This window comes from Bos javanicus, chromosome 2, assembly GCF_032452875.1.
Source record: "Bos javanicus breed banteng chromosome 2, ARS-OSU_banteng_1.0, whole genome shotgun sequence".
In the NCBI taxonomy this organism is placed as follows: Eukaryota; Metazoa; Chordata; class Mammalia; order Artiodactyla; family Bovidae; genus Bos; species Bos javanicus.
Window position 1 is genome coordinate 31,611,025 of NC_083869.1, and position 18,980 is coordinate 31,630,004.

At 37.0% G+C, this 18,980-nt stretch overlaps 1 protein-coding gene across 4 annotated transcripts in view; it reads left to right on the forward strand.

The window, feature by feature from the left end:
* Window positions 1-18,980, forward strand: part of COBLL1 (cordon-bleu WH2 repeat protein like 1) — a 166,673-nt gene that overhangs the window by 98,628 nt on the left and 49,065 nt on the right. For all 4 annotated transcript variants that reach the window (XM_061436517.1, XM_061436521.1, XM_061436539.1 and 1 more), the window contains 3 exons: window positions 12,023-12,224; window positions 15,646-15,874; window positions 16,740-16,778. In XM_061436517.1, the coding sequence (XP_061292501.1) occupies window positions 12,023-12,224; window positions 15,646-15,874; window positions 16,740-16,778 (470 nt within the window). The remainder of the gene's footprint in view (window positions 1-12,022; window positions 12,225-15,645; window positions 15,875-16,739; window positions 16,779-18,980) is intronic.

The following is an 18,980-nucleotide window of genomic DNA, read 5'->3' on the forward strand; positions in this document are numbered from 1 at the left end:
AAGCCAGAGATCCATAAGAAAACTCCTTCCCTTTGCTTCCAAATTATTCTTTCTTTTTTAAGCTGCTTCTTCAAATTTGACTTGCAGAAGCTGTGTTAGCTACTCTTAAAAGGTACTCTCTCATTTATCCAAACAGATAAATCTGTCTTTAAAACTAGCAGGATTTTTTACATCATTGAATGATTTAATGAATTTATTAAAATGTAGATAAATTTAATAGAAACAGAAAATTAAACTTTAACCCAGGAGGAAGGGAATATGTGATTTAGCAGACTGATATTTTTAATACCTGAATAAAAACTGGAAAAATGGAATGCAGCCAAGTGTAATTTTCCATTTCATTTTGAAGAGGAAAGTTACATGAGGTGTATGCTTGGCCTTGTTCCACCTTTTACCTTTACCTGTTTGTTATCAGGGGTGCTGTTTTAGAAACTGAAGCTATTTTGACCTTTAGTTGCATGTGTATGTATATATATTTGTCTGTAGAATGAAAGAATAAGTAAGTAATCGATTGGGTATTGCATTTTTGTAATGTGGTTTTATCTAGAAGAAATTCATTCAAGATACCTTACTTTGGAGATTTATCCTTATGTACAACTTTATGAATTACTGAAAGTACGTGAAGATAGAAAAGTTCAGCATTAGCAAACAATCCATAGTATTGCATATTAAATTCTTATTAAATTCAAGGAAGTTGTACTTTGCCATTTGTTTTGTATTGAAAGTAGTTTTGGAGATGACACATGGAATCATGTTTTAGAGGTTGGGAACCCTGTGACTGACCTTGGTGGGCTTCCACCTCTTCTGGGTGAAGGAGGCATCTTGTGAATTAGAGACAATGGTCATTGTATCATCTTTAACCCTTGAGATCACACCGTTACCCTGGTTTGAAAATAATGATGATAATGGATGTGGCTCGGGTAATGTAAAGGCAATTCCTCTTATGTTCCCTGGATTCAAGGTAATTTTTTTAAGTCAGTTATTTTTCCTAGTTCTTCACTAATGCTGACGGATAACAGTGGTTTCATCAATACTCAAAATTTCTCTTGAATGTACCAGTCACCTGTTTATATTGCCATCTTCCCTACTATTAGCCCTCTGGGTTCTTTAGATTTTTTTTTTTTAATCTCAATGACTTTAGTATTAGAATCACAGGTTTCCTCTCTATCCTGTAACCCATTGTAATTACTTCAGATTTTCCCACCTGCTACACCAAGCTAACTTCCTTCTGTTTCCTTAACTCTGGAAAACTGTGTCCATAGTCTACTTCCCCTGTCCAGCTGGACAGTGGTATCTTATTACTGTTTCAAAAGTGAAATCTTAGGGTTTCCACTTTGACACAGCTTTTTTTTGAATCTAGCTTATCCACTTTTTAATTGGAGTTGTTCTTCATCCTCAAGCCTAATTGATGACTTCTCTTCCGATTGCTGCGTGTTTTTTTCGTATCTGATTTGAATTCTTCATCGGTCATTCCTACTACATTTGTACTTACAAGGACCCTAGATCTTCTGCACCCTTTTGACCTTCTGGCCTATTTGCCTTCCAGGTTCCTAAACTGGAGTAATTTTCCACCAGTCAGCTGTTTGTTTCTGGGCTGCCAACTATTGTTGAATTGCTTCAGTTTTCTTATCTATAAAAATGTTTTATAACTGAATTGTTTTTGGGATTAAATGAAATACTATCAGTGCCTGGCACGTAGTGGCCGCCTCCATTTTCTATTGAGGACTGTTTTCCTTAACCCTGGGCTGTCTCCATTCATTCTCCACCCTCAGGGTAATCTGACTAAAACACCCCTCTGTTTGTGGCACTCCCTATGATAAAAGCCTGCAGGAATGGCAATTCAGCACCAAAGTGAGGAAGTCCAAGCTACCGAGCCTGGACATGAGGTGCCTTGCCTAACTTCTCCTCTGAAGTTAGGCAGGCTTTCCTTCACTACTCCCCTCTGAATAGCTTCAGCTTTAGCCACACGACTCTTTTCTTCTACAGATACTCTGCTTTTTCCACTCTCACGTTTTTTTTGGAAAGCCTTTCCATCTTGAGTACCATACCAGCCACATTTATCCAGTTAATATAGTTCAAGTGACACTTTTTATATAAAGGCTCCCTGATCTCCCAAGAAAGAACTGTTTACTTCTAACTTCCAAACTCTTCTGACACTGGATACCATTGATGGTTAACATACATTATCTCAGGCTGTAATTTGTATGTGTGTCTTATCTTTTTAAACAAACCAAAACATCCATGCAGGCCTCATGACTTTTCTTCGTAGTCTTTATCATAGTTTCTTTTTTCTTTCTTTTTCTTTTTCTTTTTTTTTACAGTTTCTTGCAGTGTAGTAGACATTTAGTAAATTCAGATGTTGTCTCCTTAAATCTTATGTGCTGATGGAGGTAACAACTTAAATGATGTGTCTTGAATAGGCATTTGGATGGGCCTCAGTAGCTTTCCCAGAATCTCTTAAATAAAGATATTTTCTCAGATAGACAGCAAGGCAAGAATGCCCCAAATTCTGATTGCTTTTTAAATTTTGTTTGGGGCTGAAAAACTTTTCTGAGAGTAGAATTTGTTTTATATCAATATTTTTATGAGGGAGTTTGATTTTAGAATTTGTTCCTAATAGTTTTATCACTCAGGAATGACTCAAGTTGAAAACACTATGACTAATTTTTTTATATTAATTCTTTATGATTAAAAGTGATTGTGCAGTTCTGAATATTTCAGGAGTATGATTCTGGATATCTAGGAGTGATTCCAAATATTTTAGAGGGCAGTTCAGGCTATCTTGAGTGTGATTTGGGATATTTTAAAGGTTGCAGCAATTGCTGGCCCATTGTTTAAAAAAAAAAAAAAATCAATGTTTAACAATAACAAGAAAAACAAAAATGTTATTATAGAAAAAAAATTCTATTTTTGAAAAATGTTAGCTACCTAATATACAGAGCCATGGTATAGATAACTTAAATTTCTTCTTGGCTTTGTTACCATAAATGGAATAAGACAATTTTCAACAAAATGATACAGGGATTTAGTGGAAGAGTATACTATGGAAGAGTATTTTAATTAAATTGAATAGTTTAATTAAGGGCATAAAGTTTTCTTAGCAACTAATAAATCAAAGCTCCTTATGTCACTATGAAGGAGCTCTCTAATATTTTTAATATTTTGACATTTTTCTTAATTTGTCTAAATATTCTTTGTATTGTATATTTCAGTGGTGTTACTTATATATATTTCCTTTGAAGAATAATGTCAATATAAGCCTGAAATAAATATTTAGAAACTTATGCTTCATTTAACTTTTCAGAAAAATTGGTGCTTCTCAAAATGTATTCTTGGGGAGGTTCTTTAGAAAGTTCCCCTCTGTTCTCATACAGCGCATGCAGAGGTATGCTCAAAGGCCCATTTTTGAGGATGTAACAGACAACATTATCTTAGAATACACTTGTTTGTACATTGATTTTTCACTGAAGAGCTTATTCATATTAGGGAACACAATAAAGTTGGAGATGGTAATAGACTTATGCTCAAGGGCAAACTAAAAACTTGTTATCCTGAATCAGGTTAGGAGCTATCTGCACAGGCTTACCAGTCTTTTGGTATCAGAGCTTAGTGATACTGCCTCTTTAGTGACCAAAAGTCACCCAGTATCTGTCATCCTGCCTTGTGATCCTTATGCTGAGTAGCAGCATAAAAACTTTGGGCATTTCTGTTTGTCCTGTTATTACAGATGATTGGATTGAAGGAAGGAAGTACAGGTATATGTGTATGTATGTGTGTGTGTGTGTGTGTATATATATGCATGCATACATACATATATATCTGTGTGTGTGTGTGTGTGTGTATGCAGGTCAAGTAAATAATCTTTCACCAGGCAAAGCAGCTCTGGGCCTTGCTAAAAGTGAGCATTAAAGAATATTGTTGTTAGAGGCAAGCTGTGTAGGGCTAAGCGCCTCAGAAAATGCCATGCTATGCAATAGCACATGTGGTGGTATCTACTAGTGTTTGGGAAAAGTTAATTTTTAATGAAAATGAGCTTATAGGTTAAACGCTGATGGAAATGTGCAGGTATGTTTGTACGTCACTCTGTGTCCTTTATAGTCGGGTGTCATTCTCATTGAATACATATTTTTCCCTTTTTCTCTGGGGACATTTTAAAAGCAGTTTTAATTTGGAAATTTGATAAATGACTGATATTAACTCTCTTTGTTGGCCTACAGGGAGAGCACTCTATGTCTTAGCCTATTCTCTCTCCTATAATTTGTGTTGTTTTATGTCCTGAATACTATAAATAGGGATTTGTTTTGATGTGAGCAAATCTTAGAATATCAGGGATGAAAACACAAATAAAGAAAGCATGGAACTTGAAGTTAGAAGTCTCAGGCTCTACAGTTTATTCCATAACTTGCTATGTGACCTCAAGCAAGTCACCTCGTATGTCTGACCTTTGTGAGCAGAGTTTTGACTGGTACCCGGTGGGTCAGAGAACTAACTCAGGAGTGTTTTACATGAACTGCAGTGCCATCTACTGGAAGAAAGTAGACTATAAAAAATGACAAGCTTTCACTGGATTAATGTGGGTCAGTTTTGCTTACCTCCCACACCTAAACCAGTAATACAGCAAGTGGTATGGATCTCAGAAGAACTTCAGAATTTCAGAATCATTCTTATATTTACTGAAAACTGTCAAATGACAGATGTGTAGTAAATACATTATATGATAGGGTGATAGATTTCAAAAACACACTGCTGAAAATCTGTTGCATGGCATAACCACATTGAGCTCCATTTGTTGTTGTTCACGGCTTCCGGTCCCATCACTTCATGGCAGATAGATGAGGAAACAATGGAAGCAGTAAGAGACTATTTTTTGGGCTCCAAAATCACTGCAGATGGTGACTGCAGCCATGAAATTAAAAGATGCTTGCTCCTTGGAAGAAAAGTTATGACCAACCTAGACAGCATATTAAAAAGCAAAGACATTACCAACAAAGGTCCGTCTAGTCAAAGCTATGGTTTTTCCAGTAGTCATGTATGGATGTGAGAATTGGACTATTAAGAAACCTAAGCGCCAAAGAGTTGATGCTTTTGAACTGTAGTGTTGGAGAAGACTCTTGAGAGTCCCTTGGACTGCAAGGAGATCTAACCAGTCCATCCTAAAGGAAATCAGTCCTGAATATTCATTGGAAGGACTGATTCTGAAGCTGAAACCCTAATACTTAGGCCGCCTGATGTGAAGAACCGACTGATTGGTAAAGACCCTGATGCTGGGAAAGATTGAAGGCAGGAGGAGTAGGGGACGACAGGGGATGAGATGGTTGGATGGCATCACAACTTGATGACCTTGAGTTTGAATAGGCTCTGGGAGTTGGTGAGGGGCAGGGAAGCCTGGCGTGCAGCATTGACTCGTGTCCATTGAGTCAGTGATGCCATCCACAATTGTCTCATCCTCTATCACCCCCTTTTCCTCTTGGCCTTGATCTTTCCCAGCATCAGGGTCATTTACACTGAGCTCCATAAGAAAGCTCTAAATTTTGATTTAGATACTTATTTAACTACAGCTGCTAAATAAAAGTTGTAGTTTTAACTGTTAAATTATTTAAGTGTAACAGCCCTTGGACACGACTGAAGTAACTTAGCAGCAGCAGCAGGATTTGGAAATTCACCTAGGTAGTTGTTGGAGCTGATCTGAAAGCTCTTTGGTGAATCCTGACTTTCATTTTTAATACCTAAGTGGATCTTTAAAATCTCAAAGCAGAAGTCTTCTTTTATCTAGCAGGTAATAAAACTAGGACAAGATTACCCTTCATATGTACCATAAATGCAGGAAGGGTCATTGGAGGATTTCAGGGAGTTATTTAGTGATGCCATCAATCTTTGAAGTAAAACTGCAGTAGATAGCATAAAAGCTGTTGCAAGCCATCTGCTCTGAGTCTTGCATGTGATCCTGAGGCTAAAGTGTAGCTGGATTAGGAGTCAGGACATTTTCACTCTGACTGCAGCCAATTCTATTTATGCTGTTTGTAATCTGTTTATGTCACTTTTCTAACCACAGTTTCTTCATTCATAAAGTGCAAGTAGCTTTTGCCATGGTTGTGAACTCAAAGGAGATACTAGATATGAAATTAATACAAAGAATTGTTATTTCAAAATGGAGTGGGAAATCTCATAAGGATTTCTTCTGGTTCAAAGAAGAGGTTTTTTTTTAAGTTTTTTTTTTTTTTTTAATTCCCTCTCTAGAAAGTCATTATTTTACAAGATTTAAAAAAAAATCTATAAATAATAGTGCAAAGCAGACTTTGTTCAATAATAAGCCAAAATTCAAAGTAATATGGTGATATAGAGGAGGAAAAGACAGTTTCTTGTTTGAATGAAGAAGTGGTGATCAAATTCAGCCAATCCTATTCAACATTCAGTTATTTGGCTTGGGTTTCGGGTAGACTGCTGGCACGTGCTCCCACCTTAGCAAATAGGAAAAGAAGTGTCCTTACTATGGTGATCACGTGCTTAGACCTTTCAGCCAACAGTTGTTAGGTACATCAGCTTAGGATAATTACCATCAAACTAAAATTGTTGTTTTTGGTAGAAGTAACTTGGCATTTGGGTGGATAATTCTAAACTATCCTCAAGAGAGGATTTTGTTTTCTAGGGGAGCACTTTGTGACTAGTTAATCCTCAAAGCAGTCCCACTGTGTGCAGGGCTATTTAAAGTTAGTGTCCTGCTTTTATTGTGTTACAGCTCCTTTAAGGTAGAACCAGATGGTCAGTAATTCCCACCCTCAGAATTGGCTAGGTCAGGGTTATCTCTTCTGTGCTTTTAGGGCCAAATGCTGAGCCTTTAATTAAATACTTCAAGCAGTCAAACTGATCTGAGGCTGATTTTGGATGAAGTCTTCAGTTCAGTTAATGCTTACACCCCATTTCTATGTTAAGTGTACTGTCTTTAGATGCAACAAGGCTAGTAGTCAAGTTTGTTAATTAAGAAACAAAAATCAAAACTGCTTTCTCACCTCTGTGGTTTTTTTTTTTTTAAGCATGTGAGTCGCCTTTTGACAGTTTCACCTTTTCATGCATCAGACAGTGAACAGCCACCTCAAATGCATATTGTCTGCTGTATGTTTGAGCTCATGGATATTTAAGCAGAATTACCTAAGAGATAAATAATCATTGGCTCCTATAAATTCCTCATTCAGTGACGCTGACCTGTGTTGTATTAGGTCCTGGAAAGAAAGTCTGATAAGAGGTGGAGCTGCTAGAGAGGAGTTCACATTTAGGTATAGTTAGTTCAGTTGCTCAGTCATGTCCAACTCTTTGCAACCCCATGAATCAGAGCACACCAGGCCTCTCTGTCCATCACCAACTCCTGGAGTTCACTCAAATTCATGTCCATCAAGTCGGTGATGCCATCCAGCCATCTCATCCTCTGTCATCCTCTTCTCCTTCTGCCCACAATCCCTCCCAGCACCAGGGTCTTTTCCAATGAGTCAGCTCTTCGCATGAGGTGGTGAAAGTACTGGAGTTTCAGCTTCAGCATCAGTCCTTCCAATGAACACCCAGGACTGGTGTGTTCCAATGAACATCCTTTAGGATGGACTGGTTGGATCTCCTTGCAATCCGAGGGACTCTCAAGAGTCTTCTCCAACACCACAGTTTCAAAAGCTTCAATTCTTTGGCACTCAGCTTTCTTCACAGTCCAACTCTCACATCCATACATGACCACTGGAAAAACCATAGCCTTGACTAGACGGATCTTTTTTGGTAAAGTAGTGTCTCTGCTTTTGAATATGCTGTCTAGGTTGGTCATAACTTTCCTTCCAAGGAGTAAGCGTCTTTTAATTTCATGGCTGCAGTCACCATCTGCAGTGATTTTGGAGCCCAAAAATAAAGTCTGACACTGTTTCCACTGTTTCTCCATCTATTTCCCACGAAGTGATGGGACCAGATGCCATGATCTTAGTTTTCTGAATGTTGAGCTTTAAGCCAACTTTTCCACTCTCCTCTTTCACTTTCATCAAGAGGCTTTTTAGTTCCTCTTCACTTTCTGCCATAAGGGTGGAGTCATCTGCATATGTGAGGCTATTGCTATTTCTCCCGACAATCTTGATTCCAGCTTATGCTTCTTCCAGTCCAGCGTTTCTCATGATGTACTCTGCATAGAAGTTAAATAAGCAGGGTAACAATATACAGCCTTGACGTACTCCTTTTCCTATTTGGAACCAGTCTGTTGTTCCATGTCCAGTTCTAACTGTTGCTTCCTGACCTGCATATAGGTTTCTCAAGAGGCAGGTCAGGTGGTCTGGTATTCCCATCTCTTTCAGAATTTTCCACAGTTTATTGTGATCCACACAGTCAAAGACTTTGACATAGTCAATAAAGCAGAAATAGATGTTTTTCTGGAAGTCTCTTGCTTTTTCCATGATCCAGCGGATGTTGGCAATTTGATCTCTGGTTCCTCTGCCTTTTCTTAAACCAGCTTGAACATCTGGAAGTTCATGGTTCACGTATTGCTGAAGCTTGGCATGGAGAATTTTGAGCATTACTTTACTAGCGTGTGAGATGAGTGCAATTGTGTGGTAGTTTGAGCATTCTTCGGCATTGCCTTTCTTTGGGATTGGAATGAAAACTGACCTTTTCCAGTCTTGTGGCCACTGCTGAATTTGCAGGCAGTATCAAATCCCTGTGTATTTTTGTCTGTTACAGAACTTACTGATCTTTTGCTTTTATTATCTGCCCACAAATATTTTCTAGAGAGAATTGGCCTCTGGAATTAAGTAAAAGTTGAAGCTGTAATTATAGAATGAGAGAATAAGGTCATAAAGAAGATCTGTAACTTTTAGTTGCTTTTCCAAGAGTTGTTTATTAGAAAATATTTAGGCAGTGAATTCAAAAGTTCTAGTCACCATGCAACTTTTTTTGCTGTGAAATCTGGTATAGTGTGCAAATTATAGGTGACCACTTTGACTAAAGGAATAAAATTTGCATATCACAGATAAAAATACAATAATTCATTAAGGCATATCAGAAGAGTTAGAGTGTTAAATTGTTCTTTAAAAAGTTTTTAAAGTATCTTTTTCCCTAATAGATAAAAAATGGTAGCATAAAAATAGATTAACAAAACAAAAACAAAACTTTATACTAATCACTGTTTTTGTCTTGCTAATGTTCAGTGTTTCTGGCAGAGATTCTAGAAGGACTGTACATTTAACAAGTAAAAGATGTGAAGTATAAAGTTTAGAGTTTTTAACATGTATTAACTCGCACATTTATATATATAGAGAGAAAGGAAAATATAATCTGAACATAATACCATTTACTCATAGACTACAGTGGACATGTCTCCATTGAGTTGGCACTGAAAATTCTCTCCTCTTTCAGCTTATATGTATAAGGATTTATAATTTATTGTAATTTATAATTATTTTGTATAAATATTTTGTATTTATAATTATATTGTATTTATTTAGACATTACCTAATCCTTCTTAACTTTATTTACTATCAGGGAAAGAAGTACCATTTTCCAGTCTAGAATTGGTATTTAGCATCAAATTGCTATCATAGAGTACTGTTACCAAAAAATAAACTTCAACAATACTCTTATGCTAGTCTTTCTCTGGATGAAATTGAGTGTGTACTATCCAAAGCCAAAATTTGGGCAATTATAGAAAATTTATGTATGAACATACTAGGTAGCTCAAGAGAAGGAAATAAAAATCCTAAATATTACTGTACAAGCCTTTAATAAAGACATACGAAACATATTTGGGGGACTGAAACATATTACAGAGAACTTTTTTTTTTACTGAGGGATTTATTTTTTATTTATTCATTTTTCTTGGCATATATATAATGGGTACAACTAGTATGTGGGAGAGAGAAAAGTGAGTGCACCATTATGAAAAATGCCTCTTTATCCCGTAACAAGTGGAATGGCCTAAGAATGGGCAACAACTGCAGAAGCTGAGGGTGAGGTAGGGAGCTGAACCCAGGGGATGGTTTGAAAATCTGTATAAAGTATTTGACCTCAGGACCACGGAATGTCAGACAACTAATTCTTCCCCAGCAGGATACTTCCTCTCTGGAAACCTTGAACCAGAGAGGCTACAGACCTGGGAATTCCACCTAGGAGACTGAGGGTAGGTGCATATGGGAACAGATGTACTAAATTAAAAATAGCATACTGAACAGTGAGGTTTTTTAGTCTCATTTCGCTGTCAAGTTTCTAAAAGACTGATAGCTGTTCATAATCTAGGTAAGAAATTGGAGAATTATCTTTTATTGACATTTATACTTACCTTTGGGGTGGGGGGAAGCTGGTCACCTGATTACCCTCAAGTGAAGCCCATCAACCTGTAAACCTCAGTTCACAAAAATAAGACTTTTAGACAGTATTTTATTGCCTCAGTCTTGAGTATGAGCTAACAGCTTAGGACCTCCAGACATTTGCAGAAAGCACATAATATAAAAGATTTTTTTGGTATGCTTTCCTCAAATGCTGACAATTAAGAAAGAGTTTGAGACCACACAATTCTGTTTATTTTTCTTGCTATATGTATAATGGGTACAGCTTGTATGTGGGAGAGAGAAGGGAGATGAAGTGAATGAAAACAAGTCTGTGTCAGCAGTTGGAATCTGTGGAAAGGGAAGCAAAAAATTAAGTGTTCTGAATCTCAAGTCGAATTAGCAATTCCGTATAGAAATAGGTTCTGTATTACTATTAGTGTTGAACACTTAATCACTGTTTGAAATTTTATCATACATTTACTTGGTTATTTTTTCACTGTCTAGCATAAGAGTTCCTAAACTTTTTTCTGTCAAGAGCCAATTAGTAAAAAAGTATTAGGTTTGGGGGGCCCTACAGTCTCAGTCACATCTACTCAAATCTGTCATTATAACACAAAAGTAGCCCTGCTGCTAAGCTGCTGCTAAGTCGCTTCAGTCGTGTCCGACTCTGTGCGACCCCATAGATGGCAGCCCACCAGGCTCCCCTGTCCCTGGGATTCTCCAGGCAAGAACACTGGAGTGGGTTGCCGTTTCCTTCTCCAATGCATGAAAGTGAAAAGTGAAAGTGAAGTCGCTCAGTCATGTTCGACTCTTAGCGACCCCATGGACTGCAGCCTACCAGGCTCCCCCATCCATGGGATTTTCCAGGCAAGAGTACTGGAGTTGGGTGCCATTGTCTTCTCCGAAAGTAGCCCTGGATATTATATAAACAAATAAGCTTCGCTGTGTGCCAATAAGCTTTTATTTACAAAAACAAGACTGTGGACCCACTTTGACCTGCAGACTGTAGCTTGCTGACACTTAGTCTAGTCCATCTGGCAGTGTTTTGGGTATCTGAGAGAAGGTATGCCATAAAGTTGTACCCTGTCGCCAATGCCTAGGGATATTAAATGCTGTTTGAATGAATTGAAGAAGTCTGTGTGACACTTTTCGTTAGGATTTTGTGGCCTTCCTCATGTAGATTCTATGCTTTCTAAAGACCAAAAGTGACAATACTGTATTCTTATCAGAACCAATTTGTAAGCTAAAGATTGGTCATATTCCAAGTGACATTGTAAAGGAGCATCTGCTAAGTTAAGTGACTGCTTTTGGGTAAAGAAGATCTTTTCCTTCTCCTGAAATCTATGATATGAAGACAATTTGGCAGATAAAATATACAGAATTTTTAAACCAACACAAGGATCCAAGTTTTCTTGAATACTACTTAGAATTTTAAACTATTATAATTTTGTCTGCTTAAATATAATATCTTGTAGTTAGCTTTTTAAGCAGCTTTCACAGTATTATGTAGGCTTGTTTTATCTGCTGAAGATAAGAAAAAAAGGAAGGTTAGTCACACAGTTGTGTCTGACTCTCTGTGATCCCATGGACTGTAGCCCGGCAGGTCCTCTGTCCATGGAATTCTCCCGGCAAGAGTACTGAGTGGGTTGCCATTCCCCAGAGGCCCCATAAAAAATGCTTGAAACAATAAATTGAACAGGTAATGAAACTGCTCCATGATCAGCACTACTCTTGTTTTACAGTAAACCTATGATGGACTTGTTGATTTTCCTCTGTGCACAATATCACTTAAATCCATCAAGTCACACAATTGATCTGCTCTCAGCTGAAAAGAACCCCATTAAATTTAAGCCAAACACACCAATAGGAATGTTGGAGGTGGAAAAAGTAATTTTAAAGCCAAAAATTCTGGATAAGAAGAAACCTACACCTTTAATACCAGAGGTAAGATTTTCATAGTAGATTTTGACATGATACTAAGTTAAGTTTTAAAATCATTTAAAATCATTTAAAATCATTGCAGCTCAGTGTAAATGAAATAAAATTTGCTTTTCCTGGTCTAATTCGGTGTAAGTATGGCTATCGTGTTTTCCTGGACCTTTTTGCTTAGGATTCACTTGGTTGTTTATCTTTGGATTAACTAGGATTTGGGGAATACTTTAGATTTTAGATGTGCTAAAGTGATCTTTTTGACAATATCAGAATCTGACAGTTATGAAAGATCTATATTTTGAGCTATTCTTTTAAAAAGTATTTTACATTTTTTTTAAAAGGCTTTAGAATTCTTGAACACAAATTCCTCTAAGAATTTAAAATAATTTTTTTTTACTTCTCTGTACATGGTAAGTGGTGGTTGTAACTTTTTAACTTATAAATTATTGTTAATTTGAGCTGCATGATGGCTCGGTTTTCTGTAATGTATGGATTTTAAGCAAAAATTTTTTACCATAGTGATAATATCATTCATCAGTTCTCCTTTATAAAATTGTTCTCTTTCCGTAAGCAAACAGGGGGTAGAAGTAATGGGTTTCTAGAAATACTCTTTCATTAGGAACAACATAAACCACTTTTAACTTTAAAAAATATATAAAGGTTTATTTTTAAAATTAGTTCATTTACACATGACTTGAGTACATACATTCTCATATTTTCTTCATATTCTTATGAGAAGGGTTTTTTTTTTTTTTTAATGAAAACGGTACCTTTTATGGACAATACTAAAAATCCTTTGCTTTCTACAACATTTGATTGAATATTAAATATTAGGATATTGGGCTATTTTCCATAAAGATATGTATCCTATTTATCTAGATGGAAATTGTATTATTTATGCTGTAGGATTTGACTATATGTGGTATTTTAGGAATATATGTTAAACTTTAAAGATCTGCAATCTGTAAGTTTCATTTAATGTGGTCATGTTTCTAAATTCCATTTACATACAAAATTTAATTCAATTGCATTAAAATATGGAGGAACTTAAAATCTTCTTGGTAACTTTGAGTTAGCAGTATTAAATATCTAAATGAGGACTATTATACTATTCTTTACTAATATATTAAAATTAACCAAAGTACTAATAATAGTAGTGACAACAATCAGATCAGATCAGATCAGTGGCTCAGTCGTGTCTGACTCTCTGCAACCCCATGAATCGCAGCACGCCAGGCCTCCCTGTCCATCACCAACTCCCGGAGTTCACTCAGACTCACGTCCATCGAGTCAGTGATGCCATCCAGCCATCTCATCCTCTGCCGTCCCCTTCTCCTCCTGCCCCCAATCCCTCCCAGCATCAGAGTCTTTTCCAATGAGTCAACTCTTCACATGAGGTGGCCAAAGGAGGTGGAGTTTCAGCTTCAGCATCATTCCTTCCAAAGAAATCCCAGGGCTGATCTCCTTCAGAATGGACTGGTTGGATCTCCTTGCAGTCCAAGGGACTCTCAAGAGTCTTCTCCAACACCACAGTTCAAACGCATCAATTCTTTGGCGCTCAGCCTTCTTCACAGTCCAACTCTCACATCCATACATGACCACAGGAAAAACCATAGCCTTAACTAGACGAACCTTTGTTGGCAAAGTAATGTCTCTGCTTTTGAATATGCTATCTAGGTTGGTCATAACTTTCCTTCCAAGGAGTAAGCGTCTTTTAATTTCATGGCTGCAGTCACCATCTGTAGTGATTTTAGAGCCCAGAAAAATAAAGCCTGACACTGTTTCCACTGTTTCCCCACCTACTTCCCATGAAGTGGTGGGACCAGATGCCATGATCTTCGTTTTCTGAATGTTGAGATTTAAGCCAACTTTTTCACTCTCCACTTTCACTTTCATCAAGAGGCTTTTGAGTTCCTCTTCACTTTCTGCCATAAGGGTGGTGTCATCTGTATATCTGAGGTTATTGATATTTCTTCCGGCAATCTTGATTCCAGCTTGTGTTTCTTCCAGTCCAGCGTTTCTCATGATGTACTCTGCATATAAGTTAAATAAACAGGGTGACAATATACAGCCTTGACGAACTCCATTTCCTATTTGGAACCAGTCTGTTGTTCCATGTCCAGTTCTAACTGTTGCTTCCTGACCTGCATACAAATTTCTCAAGAGGCAGGTCAGGTGGTCTGGTATTCCCATCTCTTTCAGAATTTTCCACAGTTTATTGTGATCCACACAGTCAAAGGCTTTGGCATAGTCAGTAAAGCAGAAATAGATGTTTTTCTGGAACTCTCTTACTTTTTCCATGATCCAGCGGATGTTGGCAATTTGATCTCTGGTTCCTCTGCCTTTTCTAAAACCAGCTTGAACATCAGGAAGTTCACGGTTCACATATTGCTGAAGCCTGGCTTAGAGAATTTTGAGCATTACTTTACTAGCGTGTGCTGCTGCTGCTGCTGTTAAGTTGCTTCAGTCGTGTCCGACTCTATGCGCCCCATAGACGGCAGCCCACCAGGCTCACCCGTCCCTGGGATTCTCCAGGCAAGAACACTGGAGTGGGTTGCCATTTCCTTCTCCAATGCATGAAAGTGAAAAGTGAAAGGGAAGTCGCTCAGTCATGTCCGACTCTAGCAACCCCATGGACTGCAACCCACCAGCCTCCTCCATCCATGGAATTTTCCAGGCAAAAGTACGGGAGTGGGGTGCCATTGCCTTCTCCGACTTAATACTTTATAAGAGTTATGAATTTAATCTAGATTACTTAATAAGCAACCTTTTTCAAAGCATCTGGTTTGGATTTAGGAAGTAACATTAATCAAAATGAAAATTTTACCACAAAGTAGAAAATACTGTATGTTGTATTTGTTCCAACACATAATTTTCCATAGATTATCTCATTGTTCTAGACATGACTGGAGATAGATGGTCAGTAAACTATGGTAATTTCATATTATGCAATGTGAGGGTGCTAGAGATACAGGAATAGAACTGGGACTTAGGTTAAAGTCTGAAGTATGAGACAGAAATTTATGACATTCTAGTACTACAAATCCAGCGTTCTTGCCTGGAGAATCCTAGGGACGGGGAGCCTGGTGGGCTGCCGTCTATGGGGTCACACAGAGTCGGACACGACTGAAGTGACTTAGCAGCAACAGCAGTGCTACAAAGACTATTCTAGAAAACGCCTCCAATCTTCTCCAGATCTCAGGATGGAAATTCAGGCCACTTACTTCCACCAGAAACACCATAAGTTAAAAATAAGGTCACAGTACTTGTATATCATCATGTTATTCACTTTAATTCTTAATGTTACCTATATTATTGAACTTGGCTATAGAAGAAGAATTCTTACACAATAAAATGAAGGTTCTTATTATCTTGGAAAAAAAAAAAACCCCAGTAAATTATGGTGTAACTCTGGCTTTAATCTGTGTTTCAGAAAACTGTGAGAGTAGTGATCAATTTTAAGAAAACGCAGAAGACAATAGTAAGAGTTAGCCCACATGCACCTCTTCAAGAACTTATCGCCATTATATGCAGCAAATGTGAGTTTGATCCATTACACACACAGTTATTGAAGGACTATCAGTCTCAGGAGCCCCTTGACTTGACAAAATCTCTTAATGAACTGGGACTGAGGGAATTATATGCCATCGATGTCAGCAAAGGTAAGTAAGACTTTTCATGTTGTTCATTTGACAGGATGTGCATATGTATGCATGTTTTGTGTTTATGTATAAGTATTCTCCAATTCATAAAGAATCCTGTAGTAAAGTCAGTACACGTCATTGGAAATAAAAAGAGAAAACTAAATGTAATAAAATTTAACTTGAGTTCAGTTATTAAAATTGGAATAAAAATTTGTCTTTCTTAGCTGTCATTTACATTTTACACTTTTCCATCTACCTTTGAATATTTAGGGCATCCCTGGTAGCTCAGCTGGTAAAGAATCCGCCTGCAATGCAGGAGACCCTGGTTTGATTCCTGGGTCAGGAAGATCCCCTGGAGAATGGATAGGCCACCCTACTCCCTTATTCATGGGCTTCCCTGGTGGCTCAGATGGTAAAAAAATCCAACTGTACTGTGGGAGACTCACCATGGTTTTGTCTGAGTCTTAATTTTCTTTCAAATTTAGGAATATATTGACAAATATTTTTCTAAGTTCAGCACCCAAAATCAATTAGCTTATAAAATGAGTCAGTCTAGTTAACAAAAGTCTTCAAAATAGGATAACTTGGAGTATAAATCTATAGATATAATGTATTAAAACTTGGAGATTTTAGATAATGTTGGTTTCTATGATATCTAATAGATAAATGCAAGTTTCTTTATTCAACACAAATCTGTTTTATTAGGAGTAATAAAAGCTTTGTGAAGAATGATTACTTACATCGTCTCTGTGTAGAGAACTTCAACTTGAGATTGTGGCTTTAAATAACTCATAGACAAATGTTTCAACTCAGTGATGTTTTATACTTGAACAGACATTATCTTTACAGTCAAGTTACCCTCTTTTACTCCCTCCTTCTGTAGCCACTTCTGTTACTGCCTTCAACAAGTCATCTTTACAAGGTAAGATATGAATCTGTAGAAAGATTATAATATGAAATCTCTATTTCTATTGGGTAAATTATAAAAACTGCTCATGGAACTTTTCTGGTGGCTTAGATGGTAAAGAATCTGGAGATCTGGGTTCGATCCCTGGATTGGGAAGATCTCCTGGAGAAGGGAATGGCTATCCATGCCAGTATAAGGGAATGGCTTTCCATGCCAGTACTCTTGCCTGGAGAATTCCATGGACAGAGTAGCCTAGAGGACTATAGTCCATGGGATTGCAAAGAGTTGGACATGACTGAGTGACTAACACTAATTAACCAAGCTGATAATATTACTTATCTTCTTAAGACTATTAATATATACATTTTGTAAGAGATTTTAATTTAGAAAATCTTTGGGTTTTATTTCTGAAAAATAGTTTATAAGCTCCCACCTTGATTCCTGAATTTAATACAATAATTACATTTCAATAACTATTTGAAAATTAACATCACATTAAGAATGAGAAAAACATATCCTTCACTCTCAGACAAGAAAAAGTGATTTTACTAGGGCCTTTATTGGGTACATACACTGAAAGCTTGGTGGTTCCAAGAAGGGTCCCAAATTATTTCTTTTGAAATAGTTATTCAGACTATTAAGGGTATATTCATTATAGGCAATGTTTGCAAATTTAAATTGCTTGTGAATATTTTGTAATAATATGGAAAGTGCTTATGCTAAAATCAGCTTTTAAAGCTCTTTAATGTTTAGTATATTTTAAAAAAATTTTACATGAAATTTCTGAAAATGAATATATAAAAATTTTAAGTGTGGATACCTTTGGGTGGTAGGACTATGAGTGACATTTTTCATCCTTCTTTTCTTTATATTATAGAATTTTATAATGGAAATATATTACTTTCATAGCAGAAAACTTTATTAAAAATTATCCAATAATAATAAAGTCTGGAAATCTTTTCCCCATTAAAAAATAGGTTCAGATAATTGATTATTGTAATAATTACCCCCTACTAAAAAAACTTAATAAACTATATACATTAAGTGTTATTAAATTACTGAAATCTTCTTTCTTCACCATTTAGAATTTTTTCATAACACAATGAACCTCTCGATTCCAAGAATTAAGGCCACATAAGTAATAGTGTACTTATTTATTTCTAGTGGCTATCATGAAGACTAGACTAATCAAAGGAGTTGAAAATTCTTATGATTGTAAAGTGTATGCTGCTAAGTCATTTCAGTCGTGTCCGACTCTGTGCGACCCCATAGATGGCAGCCCACCAGGCTCCCCCGTCCCTGGGATTCTCCAGGCAAGAACACGGGAGTGGGTTGCCATTTCCTTCTCCAATGCATGAAAGTGAAAAGTGAAAGTGAAGTCGCTTAGTCGTGTCCGACCCTTAGTGACCCCATGAACTGCAGCCTACCAGGCTCCTCCATCCATAGGATTTTCCAGGCAAGAGTACTGGAGTGGGGTGCCATTGCCTTCTCCGTGTAAAGTGTATACTGGCTAATAATCAGAAGATAGGCATGTTAATCCTGATATTGCCTTAGCTACTAAGCTCATCTGGCAAGCTGATCAGGCAAATGACTTTATTTGTCTGGATCTCACCTCCCACTTTTATGATAATCAAGAGAAAAAAATGTTCTCTTGATTCTTTCCAGCAACAGCATTCTGTTACTTGTACATGGCTTTCACTCCTAACTTTGCCACTGTCTACATACATAACCCAAAGCACATTCCATAATCTTATTGGCCTCGTTTTGAAGCTGTTGAATGCGCTGATTTCTAATATCCCCTCCAGCCAAAAAAGTATGTGGTTTATGCAGAGTATTAAATGTTGTGAATATAATCGTAAGAGATTGTAACAGGAAAATGTAAAAAGCTCCTTTTACAGTGTCCGAATCTACAAGCTCAATCCAAATGTTGTAAATGCTCCTGCCTCCTTATTTTGTCTGATAAGATCAGAAGGCTTAGAACTTTGTGTGCAATTATTTACAGCCCCTCTTTGAGAAACAGGAAACTACAGTATTTAAGTTGCTTTTCTAAATAAGCTCAAGTCCTTGTTTGTCCTGCTGTTTAACACTGACTTGTAGTGATCCCTGAAATTGAGCTTTTTTTTTTTTTTGAAATTGAGCTTTAAGTGAAGACTTAGGAATTAACCACTGTTGAGGATGCCTGGAAATTACTTTGCCAAAAATAACTACGTGAGTACT